The 20799-nt window shown below is 42.6% G+C and overlaps 1 protein-coding gene across 5 annotated transcripts in view; it reads left to right on the top strand.

Annotated features, from left to right (window-relative positions):
• Window positions 1–20799, top strand: part of BRDT (bromodomain testis associated) — a 95133-nt gene that overhangs the window by 28558 nt on the left and 45776 nt on the right. For all 5 annotated transcript variants that reach the window (XM_083157111.1, XM_083157110.1, XM_083157107.1 and 2 more), the window contains 3 exons: window positions 50–330; window positions 422–538; window positions 4010–4138. In XM_083157111.1, the coding sequence (XP_083013237.1) occupies window positions 50–330; window positions 422–538; window positions 4010–4138 (527 nt within the window). The remainder of the gene's footprint in view (window positions 1–49; window positions 331–421; window positions 539–4009; window positions 4139–20799) is intronic.

Raw genomic sequence — 20799 nt, 5'->3', positions numbered from 1 at the left:
ATCCATAAAATATTTATTTTTTATCTTTATTTTATTTTTTATGTTTTAGCGATTCAAAGAAAAAGAAGCTGTTGCCAGTATCTGAGGATGAAGATCACGCCAAGCCCATGACGTATGATGAAAAGAGACAGCTAAGTTTGGACATAAATAAACTACCAGGAGATAAGCTGGGTCGCATTGTCCACATCATCCAGTCTCGGGAGGTGTCCCTGAGGGACTCAAATCCTCAGGAAATTGAAATAGATTTTGAAACCTTAAAACCTTCAACTCTGAGGCACTTGGAAAGATATGTTATGAATAGTCTACGAAAGAGACCCAAAAAATCAAATGGTATGTGCCAATTGGTGAAGGACCACCCTAGGAAAAGTGAATGGAGAGGTGTAGTAATTGGAACTGGTCTGTTTTTTTTTTCTTCTTTCAGCTGAGAAGTCCTTAAAATCGAAAGATCAGTTGAATAAAGAAAAGAAACAGGAGCTGGAGAAAAGGCTTCAAGATGTCAGCGGGCAACTAAATTCTGCCAAGAAAGCTAAACTAACAGGTTGGCTAAGCTTGTGCCTTTTTTTCTTATGTGTTAGACAATGAATGTCTTAAAGTTCTAAAATATTTGACTAGTATCTTTCTTTTTCTAAGCCTGCCTTGTTTCTTATTGTATTAACCAACTTGAGTTATGAAAATAAGCAGTACAGTAAGACAGGCCTCATGGGAAAAATCTCAGCAGTATAGAGTTTTGGGGGGTTTTTGTCTGTTGAATTGTGTGATTGAAGGCTGGAGATGTGATAGTGTCCTGACATGATCTGAGGTGATGAGGAACCTTCAGAGTAGTGGTGTGTGGTCTCTCCTTCTGAGGCAGGAAGATTGTAATGTCAAATCTAAATAAAATTCACACATCTGACCTGTCCATAAAAGTGCAGCATGAAGAGAGCGCTGGTTTTGATTTTAGCTATGCCTCATTTTGGAATAATACACGAAAGCTAGTTTTAAACTTTAAAGTCGCAGCAATATGTACACCGATTTAGATGCATCCTTCATTTGTAGCAATTTTCTGGGTGCTGAAATAACTAGCAATGGTTTTTTTTTTTTTTTTATCAAACCCTTTGTATCATCCAGACACCGTGCTGTATGTTTTCGGTTTTACTTCAATGGACTGGGTGGGCTGCATGTACTGGAGGTTGCCTGTCCCTGGTTATAAATAGAAAATATTTAGTACTGCGCTCAACCCCCTATGTGCAGATATAACTATCCACTAATTTGATGCAGTTGCTGGGTTAGAGTATAGAAATTGATGGAAATGAAAGTATAGGAAGATAAGTGGGAGAGTCACAGCCTGGGGAGAGGATGTTCCAGTGTGGGCTCTGTGAGAACCTTATATAGAGCACTCTCTTCCATATAGAGACTCAACTAATTATCTTGTGTCCCCGGGCCTCCCTTTGGGGATTATTCTGATTCACCCAGAAAGGCACAATCACTCTCTAATGGACAAAAACATGTGCACTGCAGGTGGGGCTGATGTAACATGTGCAGAGAGATAGATTTGGGTGGGGGGTGTACTTCAAACTGATATCTATATTGTAGTGCAAAAATAAAGCAGCCAGTAATTACCCTGCAGAGAAACAATAAAACACCCAAATCTAACTCTCTCTGCGCATGTTACATCAGCCCCACCTGCAGTGCACATGGTTTTGTCCATTAGAGAGTGATTGTGCCTTTCCGAATGAATCAGAATAAACCCCTTTGTACAACCAGTACTGTCTGTACCTCGTTCCTCATTGCTTCTGCTTTCCTCGGATTTCCAGGATTTACTTCTCATATTCCAGCCTCCCTGGTGTGTCATGTGTTTCGGTCCATTTGGCCTTTGTTTGGGAGAAGTGTATGTTCAAGTTGTGGCAAATAATGGACGAGGACCACTTGAGGCCAGAATATATAACAATTGACATCTGCAGCTTAGTGGGATGTACTATTATGTATCTGGTTGCCGACAATACTAAAAGATTTTTAGATTAAAAATTCAACCTGTTTCTTGCTGTATGTGGTGGTTAATCTAAACTTATATCATGAATTGGGTGAGGGAGTCTAGATCTACCTGCCAGTTGAAGATAAGATCTATGAGTCTTGACCAGAACATGAGGTTGGTGTCAAGCTCCCATTTAGACCAAAGGGAGTAGTGTACCCACTTGCTTCTAAACAGATTTCATAAACTATGCCCAAAGCATGCCCCCATTGCTGTCCCTGTTTGAAAATAGAATTAATCATCAAATGACACATAATTATGGGGCAAAATTTACTTGATCCCTCTAATTATGAAGTCTTTGTGCTGGCGTAATTGGTCCTGTGATACACAAACTGGAAACCGGAAGTGACTAGGGACAGACACTGCTGTACAGTACAGTACAGAGAGAAGCCCAGCAACAGAAGATAATTAGGTGACTCTCTGAGAGGTTGGGCCCAGTTCCAGGTTCTCACAGAGCTCAATCCAAAACATCCCCTCCCTAGGCTGTGACTCGCCAATAACACTTAGCAGCTATAATGTACAAACACTTAAACAGTATACATGGATAGAGGGTCTGACATCTGAAATCCCAGGGAGCATCCACACAGGGATACGCTACTGGCTGTCAGTCTCCGAGAGGCTCACCACCTATTTTATTCTCCCTCTATGGGGGTCGTGGACCCCCACAAGGCAGAATAGCTGGTGGCCGTCAGGACCCCGAGTGTTGGGGTTTTAACAGTTGGGATTCCGATGTCGGTGTAATGTCTGTCAGGATCCCGACTGTCTATTCGGCACCGCATATATGTACTGTAAATTATTACATAAAGATATACATTGGATTTGGCCACAATCCGCATTTAAATATTAACTTTCAGATGTCCAACCCCGTATCCATTTATGTTTAAGTGTTTGTACATTATAGCTGGTAAGTAAAGTTTTGTATGGACCATACAGATTTACTGTGTTATGTTCTTGTATTGTCATAGCCATTGATTCTTCTAATCTTCATTAACCTATCAACTGCACCAATATAAGGGATGTTTACACTTGCACATAAATAATATTGGGTACTTCTCTCTGAGATGGCCCTGTGGATGCAGATGTGTGCAGTGCCCACAACAGGACAAAGCTGTGGTTTACCGAAGAACGTCTAAATTGAACAAATCTGTCCGTATTCTAGAAGGTATTGCTGAAAAACGAATGAAAGTTAGAAAGCGACAGGAAAATGTTAATAATCTGTGTTACTAGAACATTTAGAGTAAATCTTAATAGCATTGAACGGTTCCTAAATTTGAAATGTATTTGGCAGCAATAAAATGTTGTGGATTTTTTGTAGAGGATTTAATTATTGTGGAAATAATGGACTCTATCCATCAGCCCAACAGTCAGCATTGGGCTGTAAGTTTTAGGGCTAAATGTAATAGCCTGTAAGTGTAGGAGGTTTGCTTGTTTTGTAATTTATGGGCTAAACCAGGCAGGTTTTGCTGTTTTTTTTTTTATTTTTTTTATTTAAATGCAGAGGTAAATAAAATTTGATTTGCACAAAATTCTGTACTTCCACAACCTCTGAGGCTTTTAAATTTATCCCTTGGGGCCGAATTCAGATCTGATCACATTGCAAATTTGTTCTCAAAATGACCAATACCATGAATATTGCAGGTGGGGCAAATGTAACATGTCAGATTAGATTTGGGTGGGGTGTGTTCAAACTGAAATCTAAAATTGCTGTGTAATAATAAAGCAGCCAGTATTTACCCTGCACAGAAACAAAAAAACTTCCCCAAATCTAACTCTCTGCACATGTCACATTTGCCCCACCTGCAGTGCACATGACTTTGCCCATTTTTAACACAAATTTTTCCTGTGATCAAATCTGAATTGGGCCCTTAGTCTCCAGTACCTAGAGATGGGTAACCATGTTACTGTACATGTCACATGTTTAAATGTTTCTTATAATGCTTGTTCACTATCTAATGAATTGTGTATCACAATATGTTTCTTTATTTGTGGCCTATCGCGCAGATGAAGCAGCTGCCGTCCCACAAGCAATTGGAGGTCCAAGCCGTCTAAGTGAAAGTAGCAGCAGTTCCTCTTCCACCTCTGAGAGCAGCAGCGATTCCAGCTCTTCTGATAGCAGTGACTCTGACTCAGGTTAGATGACAACCTGGCATTATGTAGTTGGTAATGCGATGTGTCCTAAATGTGGACATGGGAAAGGCTTACAGGAAAAAGGTCTATTCTCTTCATGCTAGCTTGAGTTGGAAAAACCATGTTTTTGTTTTATTTTCCTGTTAACTATAACGAACTAGAATTCCGTGCTTGGACCCCATTGTACAAATGCAGAGCATGTTTGCAAACCTGTGGGACAGAACAGTGTTGCGATTGCAAAGCATACTTGGATACTTAAGATTATAGAATGAGCAAGAGATGGTTTCTGCATCATTGATAAAGGCTTTCTACACGCTGGTCTTAATTAAATTTAGTGTTTTTTAAAATTCACGATGACAGATATGACACTGAAGCCATTGTCATAGAATCACAATACCCACTACATCTATTACAAGGGTTTGCTGGAATTGCAGTTTTTGTTTTTGGAACACCTCTATTCATACCATAAACCCATTGTTGAAACAGTGTCTGTGCTCCAAACCTAGTGAAAGCATGTTGGCAAGTTTGCTGCCATTAAATGCAATGCCCTAAGGTGGAAGTTCTGCATTACAGTCCTGCGACGATTTATTTGAAATGATAGTGGGCCCAAATGAATAACTTCATCTCACGAGACTGGGCGGAATGGTGTTTAAAATATTCTCCTTTTTATGTAAGCCACGAGAAACAAATATCTTAGTTCAATTTTTGTTTTATTTTTCCAGTAAATCAGTACAGCCACCTGAACAGAATTGCTAGAGGAGAGACGACATTTTAAAGATTCAACATGGAGTGCTGGGTTAGGCACGCCAACTGCTGTAGCACTACTGCTCCCAGCATGCTGGGATGTGTTGTGCCTGCGGTATCACATTAATATCACATTTTAGTTGCTGTATCAGCTTTAATTTCAGTTGATCTAAAGGGGCGGAAAGTTTGGGTGCATGACGTTATTTATGGTTTGCCTCCCTCATTAAAATGTATGTTTTCAGTCTAAGTTCAATAATAAAAGCCATCAACATATTGTGTCTTATTTTTATTTGTTTTTTTAATTTCACCAGATGTATGTGTTCTTTTTATGTGTTCCATCTGTGCAGTATTTTTTTGCTGGGGAAAAATCAGCAACGTTGAAAACCAGATGGGTCATCAAATTTGCTGCAAATCCATGTTTGTCCAATACGATAAAAAAAACTAAATTGGCGAAAACGTTGAATTACCAATTGACGAATTCTTGCCATTTTTTCGTCTGGCAAAAAAGGCAATGATTGAATTCCCCCCTAAATGTCTAAGCTGTGCTGCAAAGATTTTGACTTTAATATTTGTTTAGGATCTGACTTGAGGACAGTTTCCTTCATAGGCCTCTTAAGCTTACCATCATTGAAACATTCTAATTAGAAATAAATGAGCCAAGAAGTTTTCCATTTACGAGTATTTCTGCCAAAACAAAAATCACTTTACAATGGTTGTGTGTAATGTATATTTAATGTATCCCAATAAATGTTTGTCATTTTGGGGTCCCTAGATGGTGCTGTTAGCTAAATTATTGTTTTATTCTCTACTGGTCTTTCTTGTAATATCCTAAATTGTAGTTTTGTGTTAAGATCGGCTGCCTCCTTACCCTGAGGTAGTTCATGTACAAAATAACCTTCTTAAAATTACTTTCTTTAATGCATAAATGATTTAACTGTTGCGCTGTGGGGGGGGGCAGTGAATATATAATGCAGACTAATCTGTAGCGCCACCAGTGGTGAGTAAATCACTACCTGGATTGATGCATAAAAAGGCTAGTGAAAAATTAAAGACACCTGCGCCTCTTTACAATACTATGCGACAGAGATGCGGGATTTTGTATATTTAACTGAGGCTGAGGAGTCGGTGATTTGGCAAAAAAACTTTTTTTCTGCTATTTTTCCCATGTGTGAAAGCAGCAACCTTATTTAAATCCCTGTTGTGTTTGGCCTTTTATTAAAATCTCTGCTTTAAATCCTGTGACAGATACTTCATCTATGTTGTTCTGTGTATTATGATGATTCAGCCAGTCTTAAAGCCAGATACAGGCCTAGACAAATTTGGTGGTACCCTCATGACCATCTCAATGCATGGGCTCAATAGGCAGCTGCCCAGGGCTCCAATATTCTATGGGCGTTTAAGCGGGGAGCCAGTTCCCCTGGGTTGTTGCCTTCGGAGCTTCTTTGGAGGCTGGCAGAGTTTACTGCCTGGTGGCTGTAATTGTGTGGATAGTCCCCTGGGTTCTATTCGCTGTGGCAATTTACTGCAGCTAACTGGATATCACCCTCTGCCTTTTGATTTAACAAAATATTGTAAAAAAAAAAAGGAAAAGCTATCCTTGCCATCCAACCCGGTTACCATATGCAATGTTCCAGGGAAATCCTTGCCCACTGCATATAGCCGCAAGCATCGCCATTTTAACAGCCGTACTCAGTTTCCACCTCGCTTTTTAGAAACAGCGAGGTAGAAATGGCAAGTGAGGGCGGGCTATAGCGCGAGCATTAAATATACCCCATAATCTTTTGTTGCAACCTTCAGAGGCAATTGTTGTATGCTGGCAATGTTACTCAACAAGACTTTGTACCTATCAATAAGTAGTTTGCCCTACTCTTCCTTAGCAAACTGCTCCATCTCTCTAAAGCAGGCGTAGCCAACTCCAGTCCTCGAGAGCGAACAGTTCGCGTTTTCCAGCTCACCTCACAGGTACACAGGTGCACTCATTACTTACTGACACATTTTAAAAGATCCACAGGTGCAGCTAAATACTTCACATGTGATTCTGTGAGGAGACATGGAAAACGTTAACTGTTGGTAGCTCTCGAGGACTGGAGTTGGCTACCCCTGGTCTAAAGGTTTCATGATGGATTTCTCCAGACTGCATATTTCAGTGTCCGTAGAGAATCAATAGGATGGACCTGTTCGGTAGGAAGACTCATGTCCTGCTGTTGACAGATTTTGTAAACTGGGCAGTAGGTTTTATACCAGAATGCCTTTAATAGTTCTGAGACTAATTTAAGAAGGCAATTGACTTGAGATCATGATTATCCAGTTATGTCTAAAGACACTTATACGATTTGGGCCTATTTCACCCAATTCTGACGGATGAGGCCTAAAAATCGGGTGAAAACGCTTGTGTTTAACAGGTACTTGTGTAGTTTCACGGCGCAAGATCATGCTGGCGCCCGCGGAGAGGCGCTGCATCTGTTTGAGACGCTGGAGCTGGATATGATCCTGCGTCTGAGTAGCTATTGCTCAGATGTATGATATGGCAGGTGTGAATGTGTTCCTGAAACACCCCCAATATCCAATGCATCCTGAAGCGTGGCGAGGGGACGCGTTACGCATCCTTCCGACCTTTTCATACCCCCACTATCCACGTTGGCATGGAGTTGATTTTATATAGTGTTGGGAGCGCAGCGAGGGGACACGGATTACATGTAAGGTAATCCGCGGGGCTACCCATGCTTCAGGCTCGGTGGCTCGCTGCGCTCGCCACACTATATAAAATCAACTCCATGCCGACGTAGATAGTGGGGGTATGATAAGGTCCGGAGGACGCGTAACGCGTCCCCTCGCCACGCTTCAGGATGCATTGGATATTGGGGGTGTTTCACGAACACATTCACACCTGCCATATTATACATCTGAGCAATAGCTACTCAGATGCAGGAGCGTATTATTGCTGGAGCGTCTGAGACACTCCAGCGTCTCAAACAGATGCAGCGCCTCTCTGCCGGCGCCAGCATGATCACCTCTCCGCCAAAGAGAGGGGATCATGCCGGCGGTGTCAGAGAGGCACTGATTAGGCTTGCCAGGGACGCCAAGTACAGAGATGCAGTAACGTATCTTACGCTGGCACTGTGACACTACACAAGTACCATTTAACATCCCATCCCATGCACTTCAGAGATTTGAAAGCCTGAACGTCCGATCTGACTCAGACCCCCTCCCGGCTGCAGTGAATGGAGTTGCATGCGAAAAATCAAATGCTGAATAGTGTAAGCGATCCCGGGTTGCTGACTGGACTAAATGGCCATAGACTGCTGCGATTAAATAACAGTAGTTTATGGCCACCTTTTTAGAGGTCCCAACAAATTTGTCTAGGCCCTTTTAGACTATCTTTATAGAACAAACCATAAGTTAAGTTTCACAATTTCTTTGCTTTAGTCTATGACCCACCAAAGGCATTCATGGGTTGCTGTGTCCAGCCCTTTATCACCACTACAGGGAAGCAAGTCAACAGCTGCCTCTGAGCATGCCTCCAAAATGCTGAGAACAGGGTCCTGGTTTTAGGCTGTGCCCCCTTCTGTCCAGGACCACGCCCCTCTCACTTGAAGTCACACCCCCTTTTCAGGCATCTACAGCACACGGGTGTCCCTTCTTCATAACTAACAATGGGAGGTATGTGTAAAGCTTGCACCAGTTTTAGGAGTTGCCCATATTGAACACCTGAATTTACTTGCGCTGTGAAAGGCACATCCAAGTACTACACCGTATCTTATCCAGTGAACATTTTGCATTTATGTGTTTAGGATATAAATATCTTCATATCTTCAAATGTGTCGTCGTTGGTCCGAGGGAGTTCTCAAAGATTGTGGGGGAGGGGGGGGGGGGGGGGGGGGTTCATAGGATAAGAGATTCCGAAAGTGAGAGATTTGGAAAGAAATCTCCAGGGTTTTTTTAAAGCGGCAATCATTTACACTGCAAAACCAGTTTGAATATGTAGTGTAAATGATTGCCGTTTAAAAAAAAAAGAGATTTCTTGGTACTTATGAGTTATCCGGGCGCCCGATTTCTAAATAGGGTCGGATCGGGCACATCGCATCGCATCGCATGCGACCATCGGATGCGATGACCCGATTTTTCCATAGGAATCAATGTTAAAATGGACTGAGTCCATTTTAACATGGAATTCAATGGGAAAAAGGGGTCCTTTTCATACCCCTACTATCCAAGTGGGCATGGAGTTGGATATAAACCTGTAGCGAGCCACCGAGCCCGAAGCGTGGCGAGCGGACACAGAATACCGTCCCCTCGCGGGGCTCGCTTCGCTCGCCACGCTTCGGGCTCGGTGGCTCGCTACGCTCGCCACAGGTTTATATCCAACTCCATGCCCACTTGGATAGTAGGGGTATGAAAAGGACCCCTTTTTCCCATTGAATTCCATGTTAAAATGGACTCAGTCCATTTTAACATTGATTCCTATGGAAAAATCGGGTCATCGCATCCGATGGTCGCATGCGATGCGATGCGATATCGCATCGCATCTGATTGTATGCCTTAACTTAAGGCATACAATCAAAAAATCGGGCGCCCAGATAACTCATAAGTACCGATTTCTTTCCAAATCTCTCACTTTCTGAATCTCTCATCCTATTAAAGTTCACCCTGGGTGTCCTTGGGTTATTTCTAGCCAAAAAAGTTTTGCAGATGTTAATTTCCAGTATGTGATTCAAGGATGGCTTCACATGTTTGTCTAGAATAAGATACTAATACCAGAGTACCCCCAACATGAACAATCCGTTAATCAGATTATACTGTACATTTTTATTTTCTCTTCAATTGTCCTGGTGACACAGCTCACATTAGGATGTAGGAGGGTCCATCGGAGCCAGGCACCTATGCTAAACCTTTTAGAGAGGTAGGCTCCTCCCATCGGAATCCCACAATGCCCCAGTTCGTTTTAGGTGCCCACAGGAGTGGGTGCTATGCTGAACAGGGCTGCTGGAGCAGCCTTTATTAGAGTAGCTAGGTGTTTGTTTTTCTTAATTTTACACTTCGTTTAGGTAGGCACAGTGTGAGTATTCTACATGAATCCTGACACTGAGAGCGCAGCATGGGCTGACAGAAGTGTGTCCTGTCAGCTCCCTGTGTGCAGAGACACTGTCTGATCTCTCTGCACAGCACTTGAAACTTCTTTGAAAATAAGTTTTCCTGGGTCCCGGGGGGATCGTGGGCGACGGGGTCTTCCTGCGATGGCGGCGGCCATCTTGGCTGGGGCTTTCAGGCTGAACCCATGAGGGATCGCAGCCTGTGACAGGAGCTGTTCTGAAGGGCAAATCCAGGTGATCCCCAGCCAAGGGGAGGCACTTGGATGAGGAGAGATCACCAGTCAGGAGCGGTTGCAGGGGGTAGTTGGTGCCAAAAGCCACAGACCCCGCTGTAGCAGGGACTTTGGTCTCTTCCTGCACTGGTGCCTTTGGAAGCACTGGTGGTGCAAGCTGAAGGAAGGATTCCTGCAGAGTGACTGATTTCCTCTGGGCATCTCTACCCCCGCTGACCAGAGAGGGTCCCCAGCAGACAGGATAAGTACTGGCATACATTTATCTGGTACGGTCGCCTGACATTTATGCACTGTGGTGTTAACATGACTGAAAGGCATGCTGCTGGTATGGGGGAGGGAGCCTTTGCCAATTTAGTCAATTGCAAAATGTGTGGGTTTTCTTTAACCCCTGAACAGATGTCTCAAGGGGAGATTTGCCCTGTGTGTGACGCTGTACCCAGAAGAGCACAAGCTCAGGGGGGAAGGGGGCTACGGCCCTAGGCAGGTCAATTTCTGCTTTAGTGGAGGTTTTAAATAAACAGAGGGATGAGTTGGTTATGTATCCTAGGCCATTGTCATCCTCTCAGCAATCATCTGGCTCTCTTCCTTTAACTCAGCTGGATCCTGCGTTTCTGCAGGCAATGAAAGATACAGTTTAAGGCATTAACAGGCTTAACACCTTTATGGATCTGTTTTCTAAGGAGACGGCCTCTAGACTCCCCATTGCTTCTCCTCCTGTCCTTTACAGGGATACAGAGGAAGAGGGAGAATGTGAGGAAGAGGTGTCATGGGACCAGAGGGATGAGCTGGAAAGTTCTGCCCCTGATGTTGACGATTTAATCTTGTCTGTTAAACAGGCTTTAAATTTGTCTGTGGAAAATAAAACTCCATCTCAGGGAGTTTTCAAAAGACAGTGTAGAGAGGCAGTTACCTTTCCCTCTGATGATGGGTTACAGGATCTACTAGGAGGAGCCTGAAAAAAACACCCGATAAGAGGTTCCAGATGCCTAAAAGGTTCTTAAGCCTATATCCCATGCCGGAGGAGCATGTAAAATTATAGGAGAAGGCTCCCTTGGTAGACGCACCAGTAGCGAGGTTATCTAAGACTACCCTACTACCAGTACAGGGTGGTGCGGCTTTTAAGGACCCTGTGGACAAAAAATTGGAAAGTTGTATTAAGGCAATTTTTGAAGGTGTGGGTTATACCCTTAGACCATTGATTGCTTCTGCATGGGTGTCCAAAGCCATGATTGTGTGGGCAAACTCCATGGGTACCTTGTTGCAACCTGAGTCCTAGGCTTACGCTCTTGCTGAAAAGATTAGTCGCAGCAGAATACAACTTGGCAGCTGGCGAGGAGGCCATTACTATGGCATCTAAGGTGTCTGCAGTCTCGGTGAATGCTCGGAGAGCATTGTGGCTCAAGGCGTGGGAAGCCGATAATGCTTCCAAAAAGTCTTTCGAAGCTTTGGCTTTTAAAGGTGAATCCCACTTTGGAGCCTTCACAAAAAAGCAGGCTTCCAAAGGTGAGGAGAAGCCTTCCGCATGACTGCCAGGAGGCTCCCCAACCTCCATTCAGGGTGGGGGGGTCGCCTCTTGCAGTTTTGGGATACTTGGGCCTTATTAGGCCCGGATCCTTGGGTCCTCAATGTAGTGTCCCAAGGCTACAGGATAAACCTAAAGGAATTCCCTCCAAGGTGGTTCATGCCTACTCCATTGCCCAGGGAGGCACGTCTCAGAACAGCCCTTTTGGGCGGCGGCGCAGTCTCTCCTGCAAAAGGGTGTGGTGATCCCGGTACCATGAGAGGACAGAAAGAAGGGTTTCTACTCCATTCTGTTCTTAGCACCCAAACCAGACAATACGTTCAGACCAATTCTGAACTTGAAGTCCTTAAATCTGCATTTATGGGTGGATCATTTCAGGATGGAATATCTAAGGTCGGTTCTGTTGAGCCTGGAACCAGGAGAATTTCTAGCGTCGGTGGACATTCAAGACGCATATTTACACATGCCTATCTATGCAGATCATCAGTCTCTACTGCGATTTGCGATAGGGGATCTTCAGCTACAGTTAAAGCACTGCCTTTCAGTTTGGCTACTGCCCCAAGGGTATTTACAAAAATTATGGCAGTAATGACAGCAGTTCTCTGACAAAAGGGAATTGTGGTTATCCCATATTTGGACGATCTCTTGTTCAAAGCAGAGTCTACAGAAAGATTGCGTCAGGACCTCTTAGACGCTATTCAGTTTTTGCAAAATCATGGCTGGATTCTAAACCTACAGAAGTCTCAGCTGTGTCCCACTCAGAGACTCCAATTCTTGGGATTTATACTGGATACCCATTTACATCGGGTGTTCCTGTCGGAGTCAAAGGACATTTGTCAACTGGTGTGGCAAATCCTGGGGCCACCGAATCCTTCTGTTTGGAGTTGCCTAAAGATATTAGGAAAGATGGCGGCCACGTTCGAGACCCTGCAATATGCCAGGTTGCATTCTCGAACGTTTCAGTGGAACATTCTGGCAGTTTGGTCAGGAAACACCAAAACCATGAAGACAAAAAAGATTAGTCTTGACACCGGAAACACGATCTGCTCTGAGGTGGTGGACGGATGTGAACTCTCCAGTGGGGCCGATCCCTACAGTCTTGGGAGTGGCTGGTGGTTACCACTGATGCCAGTCTCAGGGGCTGGGGTGCGGTGGCTCTGGATTTGAGATTACAGGTTCTGTGGTCCAGAGAGGAGTCTGTACTTCCAATAAATATCTTGGAGTTAAGGGCAGTATGGAAGACCTGGTCACAGGCGGAGGAGAAGTTGAAGGGTTCTCCCATCCGTATTCAGTCAGACAATGCCACGGCGGTGGCATATTTGAATCATCAGGGAGGCACACGCAGCAAGATGGCGATGTTGGAAGTGACTCGGATCCTTCAATGGGCGGAAACACATGTTCTGGCCCTGTCAGCAGTGTTTATCCCGGGAGTAAAGAATGAGGAAGCGGACTTCCTGAGCAGGGAGGAGCTGCTGGAAGGCGAATGGGCGCTGCATCCTCAAACATTCCAGGAGATTGTGGACCTTCGGGGCCTGCCAGATGTGGATTTGATGGCATCACTCTTCAATTGCCAGGTACCCAGGTTCGGTTCCAGGACCAGGGATCCACTAGCGTGGGTGGTGGATGCGATGACAGTGCCTTGGAATGTCCAGTTGGCTTACGTTTTTCCGCCATTCCAAATGATTGCCTGGGTGTTGAAGAGAGTGAGATCCCAGGGGACTTAGGTCATCATGATAGCTCCAGATTGGCCAAGGAGATCCTGGTACTTCAACATTCTGAGGTTGTCGATAACATCATGGCGTCTTCCTCTACGTCCAGACCGGTTAAGACAAGGCCCGTTCTTTCATCAGGACCTAGGTCGGCTGAATTTGACGGCTTGGCTTTTGAAACCTCCATCTTAAGGAAGAAGGGGTTTTTGGATGCCGTTATTAATACTATGATTAAGGGCAAAGAAGCCGGTGTCTTCGGCCCATTCAGCCAATTATTATAGGTTATGGAAAACCTACATTAGGCGGTGTGAGAGACAAAGAGCTCACACTTCCAGGTTTAAGATTTCCAGGTTACTGGAATTTTTGCAGGATGGATTTTCTTATGGACTGAGTCTACAGTCGTTGAAAGTGCAGATTTCGGCATTTTCTTTCAAAAGAAAGTGGCATTACTGCCGGAAATTCAGACTTTTCTTCAAGGGGTCATGAGATCAAAACCTCCTTATAAACAGCCGGTGGCTCCATGGGATTTGTCTCTGGTGCTGGCGGTTCTTCAAAAAACTCCTTTTGAACTGTTGAGGTCGGCTCAACAGTTGGTTTTCTTACTGGCTATCACCTCAGCTAGGCGAGTTTCAGAGTTGGGAGACTCCATTTTTGATTTTTCATCCTGATAGGGTTGTATTGCGGACAGTCCCTAAATTTTTGCCTAAAGTCGTCTTTTCTTTTAATTTAAACCAAGAAATTGTCCTTCCGGTATTCAGTCCTCTGGAGGATTCTAGGAAAAGGGACAAACTAAGGAATTTGGATGTTGTTCGCGCTTTGCGCATTTATGTTGACAGGGTGAAGGATTTCCGTAAGATTTGTTTGATGTACACAAGAGGTTGGCCTGCTTCGAAAGAGACCATTGCTAGGTGGTTGAGGTCAGTTATTGCATTTGCATACACTAAAGTTGGCAGACCAGTTCCTGCTAGGATAAACATTCATACCACCAGGTCGGTTGCAGCCTCTTGGGCGGTGCGCCATGGAGCTATAGCGGAGCAAGTATGCAGGGCGGCCACTTGGTCATCTGTTCACACTTTTACCAAATTCTACAGGTTCCATGAGTTTGTGTCGGAGGACGCATCATTCGGGCGAGCAGTTATGAGAACTGCAAACCTGAGCGTACCCTCCCAAAGGACCGGCTCTTGAACGTCCCAATGTGAGCTGTCACCAGGACAATTGAAGAGAAAAAAGGATTTTTGTAAGAACTTACCATTAAAATCATTTTGTCTGATATTGTCCTGGTGACACAGCGATCTCTCCCTTACGCTCAGTAAGACCATTTCATGTGTTGTCATGTTATATTGGTTATGTTTAAAATGTTATTGTGCATATAATATGTTCAGGCATTGTACTGAGTTTATGTATCCTAGTGTGCTCTTGAAGTTGAACTGAAGCATTGTGGGATTCCGATGGGAGGAGCCTACCTCTCTAAAAGGTTTAGCATAGGTGCCTGGCTCCGATGGACCCTCCTACATCCCAATGTGAGCTGTCACCAGGACAATATCAGGGAAAAGGATTCGAATGGTAAGTTCTCACAAAAATCCTTTTTTATTGTTAAAATAATTAGACATTCATAAGTTTGAATCAGTTTGAATCAGTTGTACAGATGAAACCAACTGACCCCATTTGTGGAGGCTGCTTGTAAAACATTTTTTTCCTCACTCAATAAGTAGTAATTATTTCATCAGTGACGACTACCTCTGGGGTGTTAAATACATTTGTGTAGAGGAAACTTCTAGATGCAGTACATTAGTCATCACTAGAGACAGGATTATATGCAACATAAAAAGCTTGAAATATGCATGCAAATATGCATGAAAAGTGTTAAAATATGCTACATGAAATAATAAAAAAAGAAATTTTTAACTGATTTATTTAGAAATCAGCATACAATTAGTTGCAAATAAACCTCAAAAATAAGCCCACAGCATCTGCAGATGTCTATACACAGGATTTTTTTTCTTCCTGGCTGCTACAGCAGACTGCAGCGTCCAAAGCTCTTTTTGCTTCAACTACACGGACCCTCATCTCCAGCGCTGTACACGGATCCTCATCTCCAGCGCCGATGGATCAAATGTCAGCATAGTGTGTGAGGGCGGCGCAGTGGAAGGCTTCCTCCCTGCGCCGCATACTCAGTGACACGGCATTTCTTCCGAGCCGCATGATGTCACAACCCTTCTGCCCGCCTCCTCTGCTGCAGAAGTCTGTCTCTTGGTGTAAAGTCCCAGGCCAGGGGCAGGCAAAGGTTCAGGTGCTTTGTAATAGCATTCGCCCCGACTGACTTTTATCAACATGGATTGGCAGAATAGAGCAGTGTCAGACATATCGTACATCCAAGGCTCCTCACACTGCACACATATTGCCCCAGCCTGCACATTCTACCACTACCTGGCCAGCAGCAGCAGGGCAAAGCAGTGCCGTGACTCGCGGGTGGGAAGGGGGCAGGGCCTAAAATGTGCACCATCACTAGATTTTAGGTGAAATATGCAAAACCAGTGAGAATAGGCAAAATATGCATATGCAAATGCATATAATCCTGTCTCTAGTCATCACCTTGATAGAATGTATCATGATTCTTGTAAAGTCCTAACTTATGGACCCTACACACACAGAGATTTATCTGAGCAATGCTAGATCACTCGGCAAGATCGTTTAGCACGCGGCGCTGTGCGCTGAGTGATCTGTCAGGGCCAGTGTTCTCTGGTGTATACCCCATTACAGTGGTGTGTGTAAAAGTATGTGAGCCCTTCAGACTTTTCTATATTTTTACTGATATTTGGCCTAAAACTACATTAGACTTTTTATTTGTGAGTGGCAAAAGTATGTGAATCTTTGCTTTTAAGTATCTGGTATGATCCCCATGTGCAGCAATGACTACATCTAAACATTCTAGCAATTGTTGATTTAGTCCTGAACATTGACTTGGTGAGCTGTTTGCTTCAGGTACTTCCACAGCATTTTGTTTAGTATTAAGGTCAGGGCTTTTGACTTGACAATTCAAAAACTTAACATTTCTTCTTCTTCTTTACCATTCTTTTGTCAAATGGTTTGTGTGCTTTTGGGCTGTTGTCTTGTTGCGTGAGCCATGTTCCCTTGAGATGCACATGGACAGATATACCAGAATATTCTAAAGAAAAATGTCAGGATAATTCAGAATGAATTATCCCGTTAATTATGACAAGTTGTCCTGGGACAAATGTACCAAACACTGTCTCATCTGTCCATTTTTCCAAGTGCCCAGGTGATCTTCTGCAAATGGGCAGAAATGTTTTAGAGAGCAGAGGCTTTCTTCTCGTAATCCTGCCGTGCACATCATTGCGGTTCAGTGTACTCCCGATGGTGGACTAATCGACATGAACATTCGCTTATGTGAGAAAGTCCTTCAGTTGCTCAGAGGTTACTCTGGGTTCCTTTATGGCCTTGGTCTTTGCATGATCATTGTTGGTTGACCACTCCTAGGGAGGGTAACAATGGTCTTGAATTTCCTCCCTTTTTTATAAACCATCTGTTTGGTAGAGTCCTAACTTTTTAGAGGTGGCACTGTAACCTCTTTTTTTTTTTTTCAGCCTTGTGAGAATGTTCTTCTGAGGTCCTCAAATTTCCATTTGCATGTGGCATGATACACTTCCATTGGGTATAGGTCATATGGTCAACAGTAATTGGGGCAACCACTGTTGGTTGACAGGTAAAAGATGCAAGGCATGCAAAAGGTCAATGAGTTGTTTTGTTTTCTTTTTTTTTTTGGTGTCTGTCAACATAAGTCTGCTTGAACACTGTTTAAGTGTACCGCATCCCCTTGCATGGCTCACTTCGCTCACCATGCTTCGGGCACTCTATTAGAATCTTGCTTTGTGCCTACTTGGATAGTAAAGTATGAGAAAAACACTACTTTTTTTTTCTTATGTGAAAAGCTTGTGTCGACAGCATCCCCTTCCATTAACGTGTTCTGATCATCGGACATCAGAGTTCCCCATCATTGGCCTTAAGGCTCCCATACCTTTGCTACTCAGATATGTAATATTAGATCTTTGTTTTGTTTTATTATTTTTATAAAGGGTTCACAAATTTACAAATAACACTGTAGTTCATGTATTTAACTCCATCTTTCCTACATTATTATTATTATTTTATTTATAAGGCGCCACAAGTGTTTCGCAGCGCCGTACAAAGGAACAATACAGGGAGACAAAGCTTGGCATAACATTGAATAAATAACAAAAATACAGTACAAATAAAGAGCGCCACAGTTCAATACACATTACAGTTTAAATATAAGTAGTGAGGACTCAATCAACATACAACTAGAGGCTAGATGCCAATGATGGAGATGAGTATGCGGACAAAGATGGTAACTGAGTGTTGGAGTATAGGAGAGCTGTGAGTGAAATGTGAAGAGAAGAGGGCTTTGACAACAGGAGGGAAGAGGGCCCTACTCGGAGGAGCTTACAATCTAGTAGGAATCTAGTACATTCTGATTTTTCACAAGAGAATGAATGCAAAACAAGAATATTCCTATAAAGATAATTGATCTCTATGGTGCAGCGAACATCGTGCATGCTGACTCATTACTGATGGAGCAAGTAGGGATCCAGTAACTAGCATATGTTCTAGTATCTGTCTCCAGTATGCCCCCATGTACACCATCTGTATGTTAACTGATAGTTAAAAATAAAATCCAGTGTGCACACCCTCTTGTACTCCCAAACGTTGACTTGCTGCTATACCTTATCACATGTTTATTTTAGTTCACTCGGCGTCGCGATATGTAGACCACATTCAACATCTGCCCTTTATACACATACATTACAGTATAACATTTTGCATTCTCCTAGTCAGTCTATGCACTTGTTTTCTACACCTTTTTAATAGCTGGCATGTCCTCTGAATTCTGAAAAGTATTAACGCAACATAAAAAGCTGATTGCGGTTTCCCTTTCCCACTCTACCTGTCCTAATTTCTTTCTAACTTAATACTATTAATTTGCGCTGTCTGCTCTTGCTTTTTTTTTATCACGAATGCTGTCAGCGCCTCCGCATACTGGAGTCTTCTAGTGTTATTTAAAATGCCACAAAAATGTTTTAGGTAAAATGGAATAATTTATTTGTGTTCTGCTGTGCAGATGCCGGCCCTGGAATGCAATTAATTTTGACACACTGATGTATGACACGGTCATTAGGCGAGCCAAGACAATATTTCTGCCTAATAAATAGTAAATGCTAAGTTTATTTGTTCATGGAAAATGTAACATTTGCTTTTGTGCCACCTTCATTAACATTATGAGAGCTCTTTGTGATGGAATACGTAGTGGAGTCATAAGACACAACCAACAACATAACTGTCATAGTGTTCACGCTAAAAAATATATATATATAAAAAAAATTGCACACTGCACTAGGATTACGCCCATTACACATTGTCATACTCAGCTATGCCCATTACATATTCTGTTGTAATGCCCATTACACATGATGGCACACACTGAAAATTCTCAGCGGCATGTCAGCGCGGTGGGGTGCAGCGTAAGGGCGCACAGTGGCACTGACAGAAAGGATTTTTTGTGGTTTTTTTGGTGCTTTTTGAGGTTTTAAAAACATGCAGGGTGCGACACCCTGCAAAAGAAGCTTAGGGGGAACACTATGTCATGACATCACTACTATGCCAAATATAAGATTTTATATTCAGCATCAGGCTATTAAGGGTGAGCACAACAGCCTAGTGCCTCTAGGTTTTTACCAACATATTCATATTCTGAGTTATATGGCTACATCTACAAATCTGTTAATACACCAGATTGATTGCACTACTAGGTGATGGAACATTTATCATTAGTTTATAAAAATATTTAAAAAATTGTAATGCATTTCCTGTACTTGGGTAGTTTATAGGATGGAAATTCATGTATATTTAGAAGCAGTCATTTTTTAAGAGCCTGCTTGTCAAACTATGACAGCTGAAGTATATATCCCGTATTTCTGATGGAGAGTTTAAATACTTTTATTTTTGCTAAGAAAATAACACATGCTGTGCCCATAGACAATTGTAGAAGAGAAAAAATTGGAGATTTTGGGGTGCACTCTAAAGTATATTATAGGGGACGTCCAACTGAATATATCACAATCTCTAAAATATAACCTTTATTAGTTTAGTTTTTTAAAAAGAGGTGTGTAATTCACATCCTCTTAATTAAGACGACAGTAAAGATGTGCAAAAAAGAAAAAGAAAGTGTAGTTAAAACCAGGGTGTAGTTAAAACCAGGATGTAGATACTAATATTAAGCTTCTTTTATACATTAATGTCTGTGGAACCCCTGTTTCATTTCATGGGATCAGTTCGCTGTGATCCCTGGGCTTTCAAGAATTGCTAGTGAGACTGGTTTGATATTTGCAATTGTTTTACCATATGTTTTATGTTGCATTCATTGTCATGCTTGTTTGATGTAAGGTTATGGTTTCATACACTGTATCCGTACACTAGCTACCATCCACTGTACTGCAAGTATTCTGATTAAGCTGTCCTCCTATATTGGTTTCGGCAGCGTTAATGCAGAGGGGTTGGTGGTTGTTTTAGCAGCTATTTGTGCCCATATATATAGTGTGTGATTAGGTGTTTTTTACAATTACTTTTCACAGTATATAAGACCTCCAATTATTATGATGTTCAATTCAGCATTATTTTAACTTATCAGTTATATATTTGTTTCTGATGATTTTTCACAGTATATGAGATTTCAGATTATTTTGAATGCTCAATTTCACATTTATTCACAAACATCAAGCATCTGTAGCAGTTATGTATGTGTCCCAATGTGTGGGTCCACGTCTCAATAATTGCTAAAAATCACAGTTCTCCTGCTGTGTGGGAAATCAGTGCTAATCGTCACTGGTGTCCTTTTCCTTGGAATAGAGTAATAAGTGTGTTGGTTATGCCTATTCCTATGGTGCTATTAATGTATTTTGTGACACACAAATTAGGTTTGTATTGTGCTATTATTGTATTTAATGGCACACAAATTAGGTTTGTATTGTGCTATTATTGTATTTAATGGCACACAAATTAGGTTTGTATTGTGTGCTGAGTCAGTTGCGTGTATGTTTGCTAACTGACTTAAATGCTTGGTAGCTCGCACACTATTCACCAAGGGTTCATTTTTATTACAGTCTGGAGTGCCTGTGTCCACCCAGTCGGCACATACACTGTTGACAGTTCTATAATAGACACAATAGATATTAGGTACTGGATTGCTTGTATTACCGATTTATTTGTGTCACTGTTGTGTGTCGCCTATTCTTATTGCTGGGATAAGGTTTGATTTTTCATTGTTAGAAAT

This window comes from Crinia signifera, chromosome 8 (genome assembly GCF_055691185.1).
Source record: "Crinia signifera chromosome 8, ASM5569118v1, whole genome shotgun sequence".
NCBI lineage: Eukaryota > Metazoa > Chordata > Amphibia > Anura > Myobatrachidae > Crinia > Crinia signifera.
This window is presented reverse-complemented; position numbering and strand designations above follow the sequence as displayed.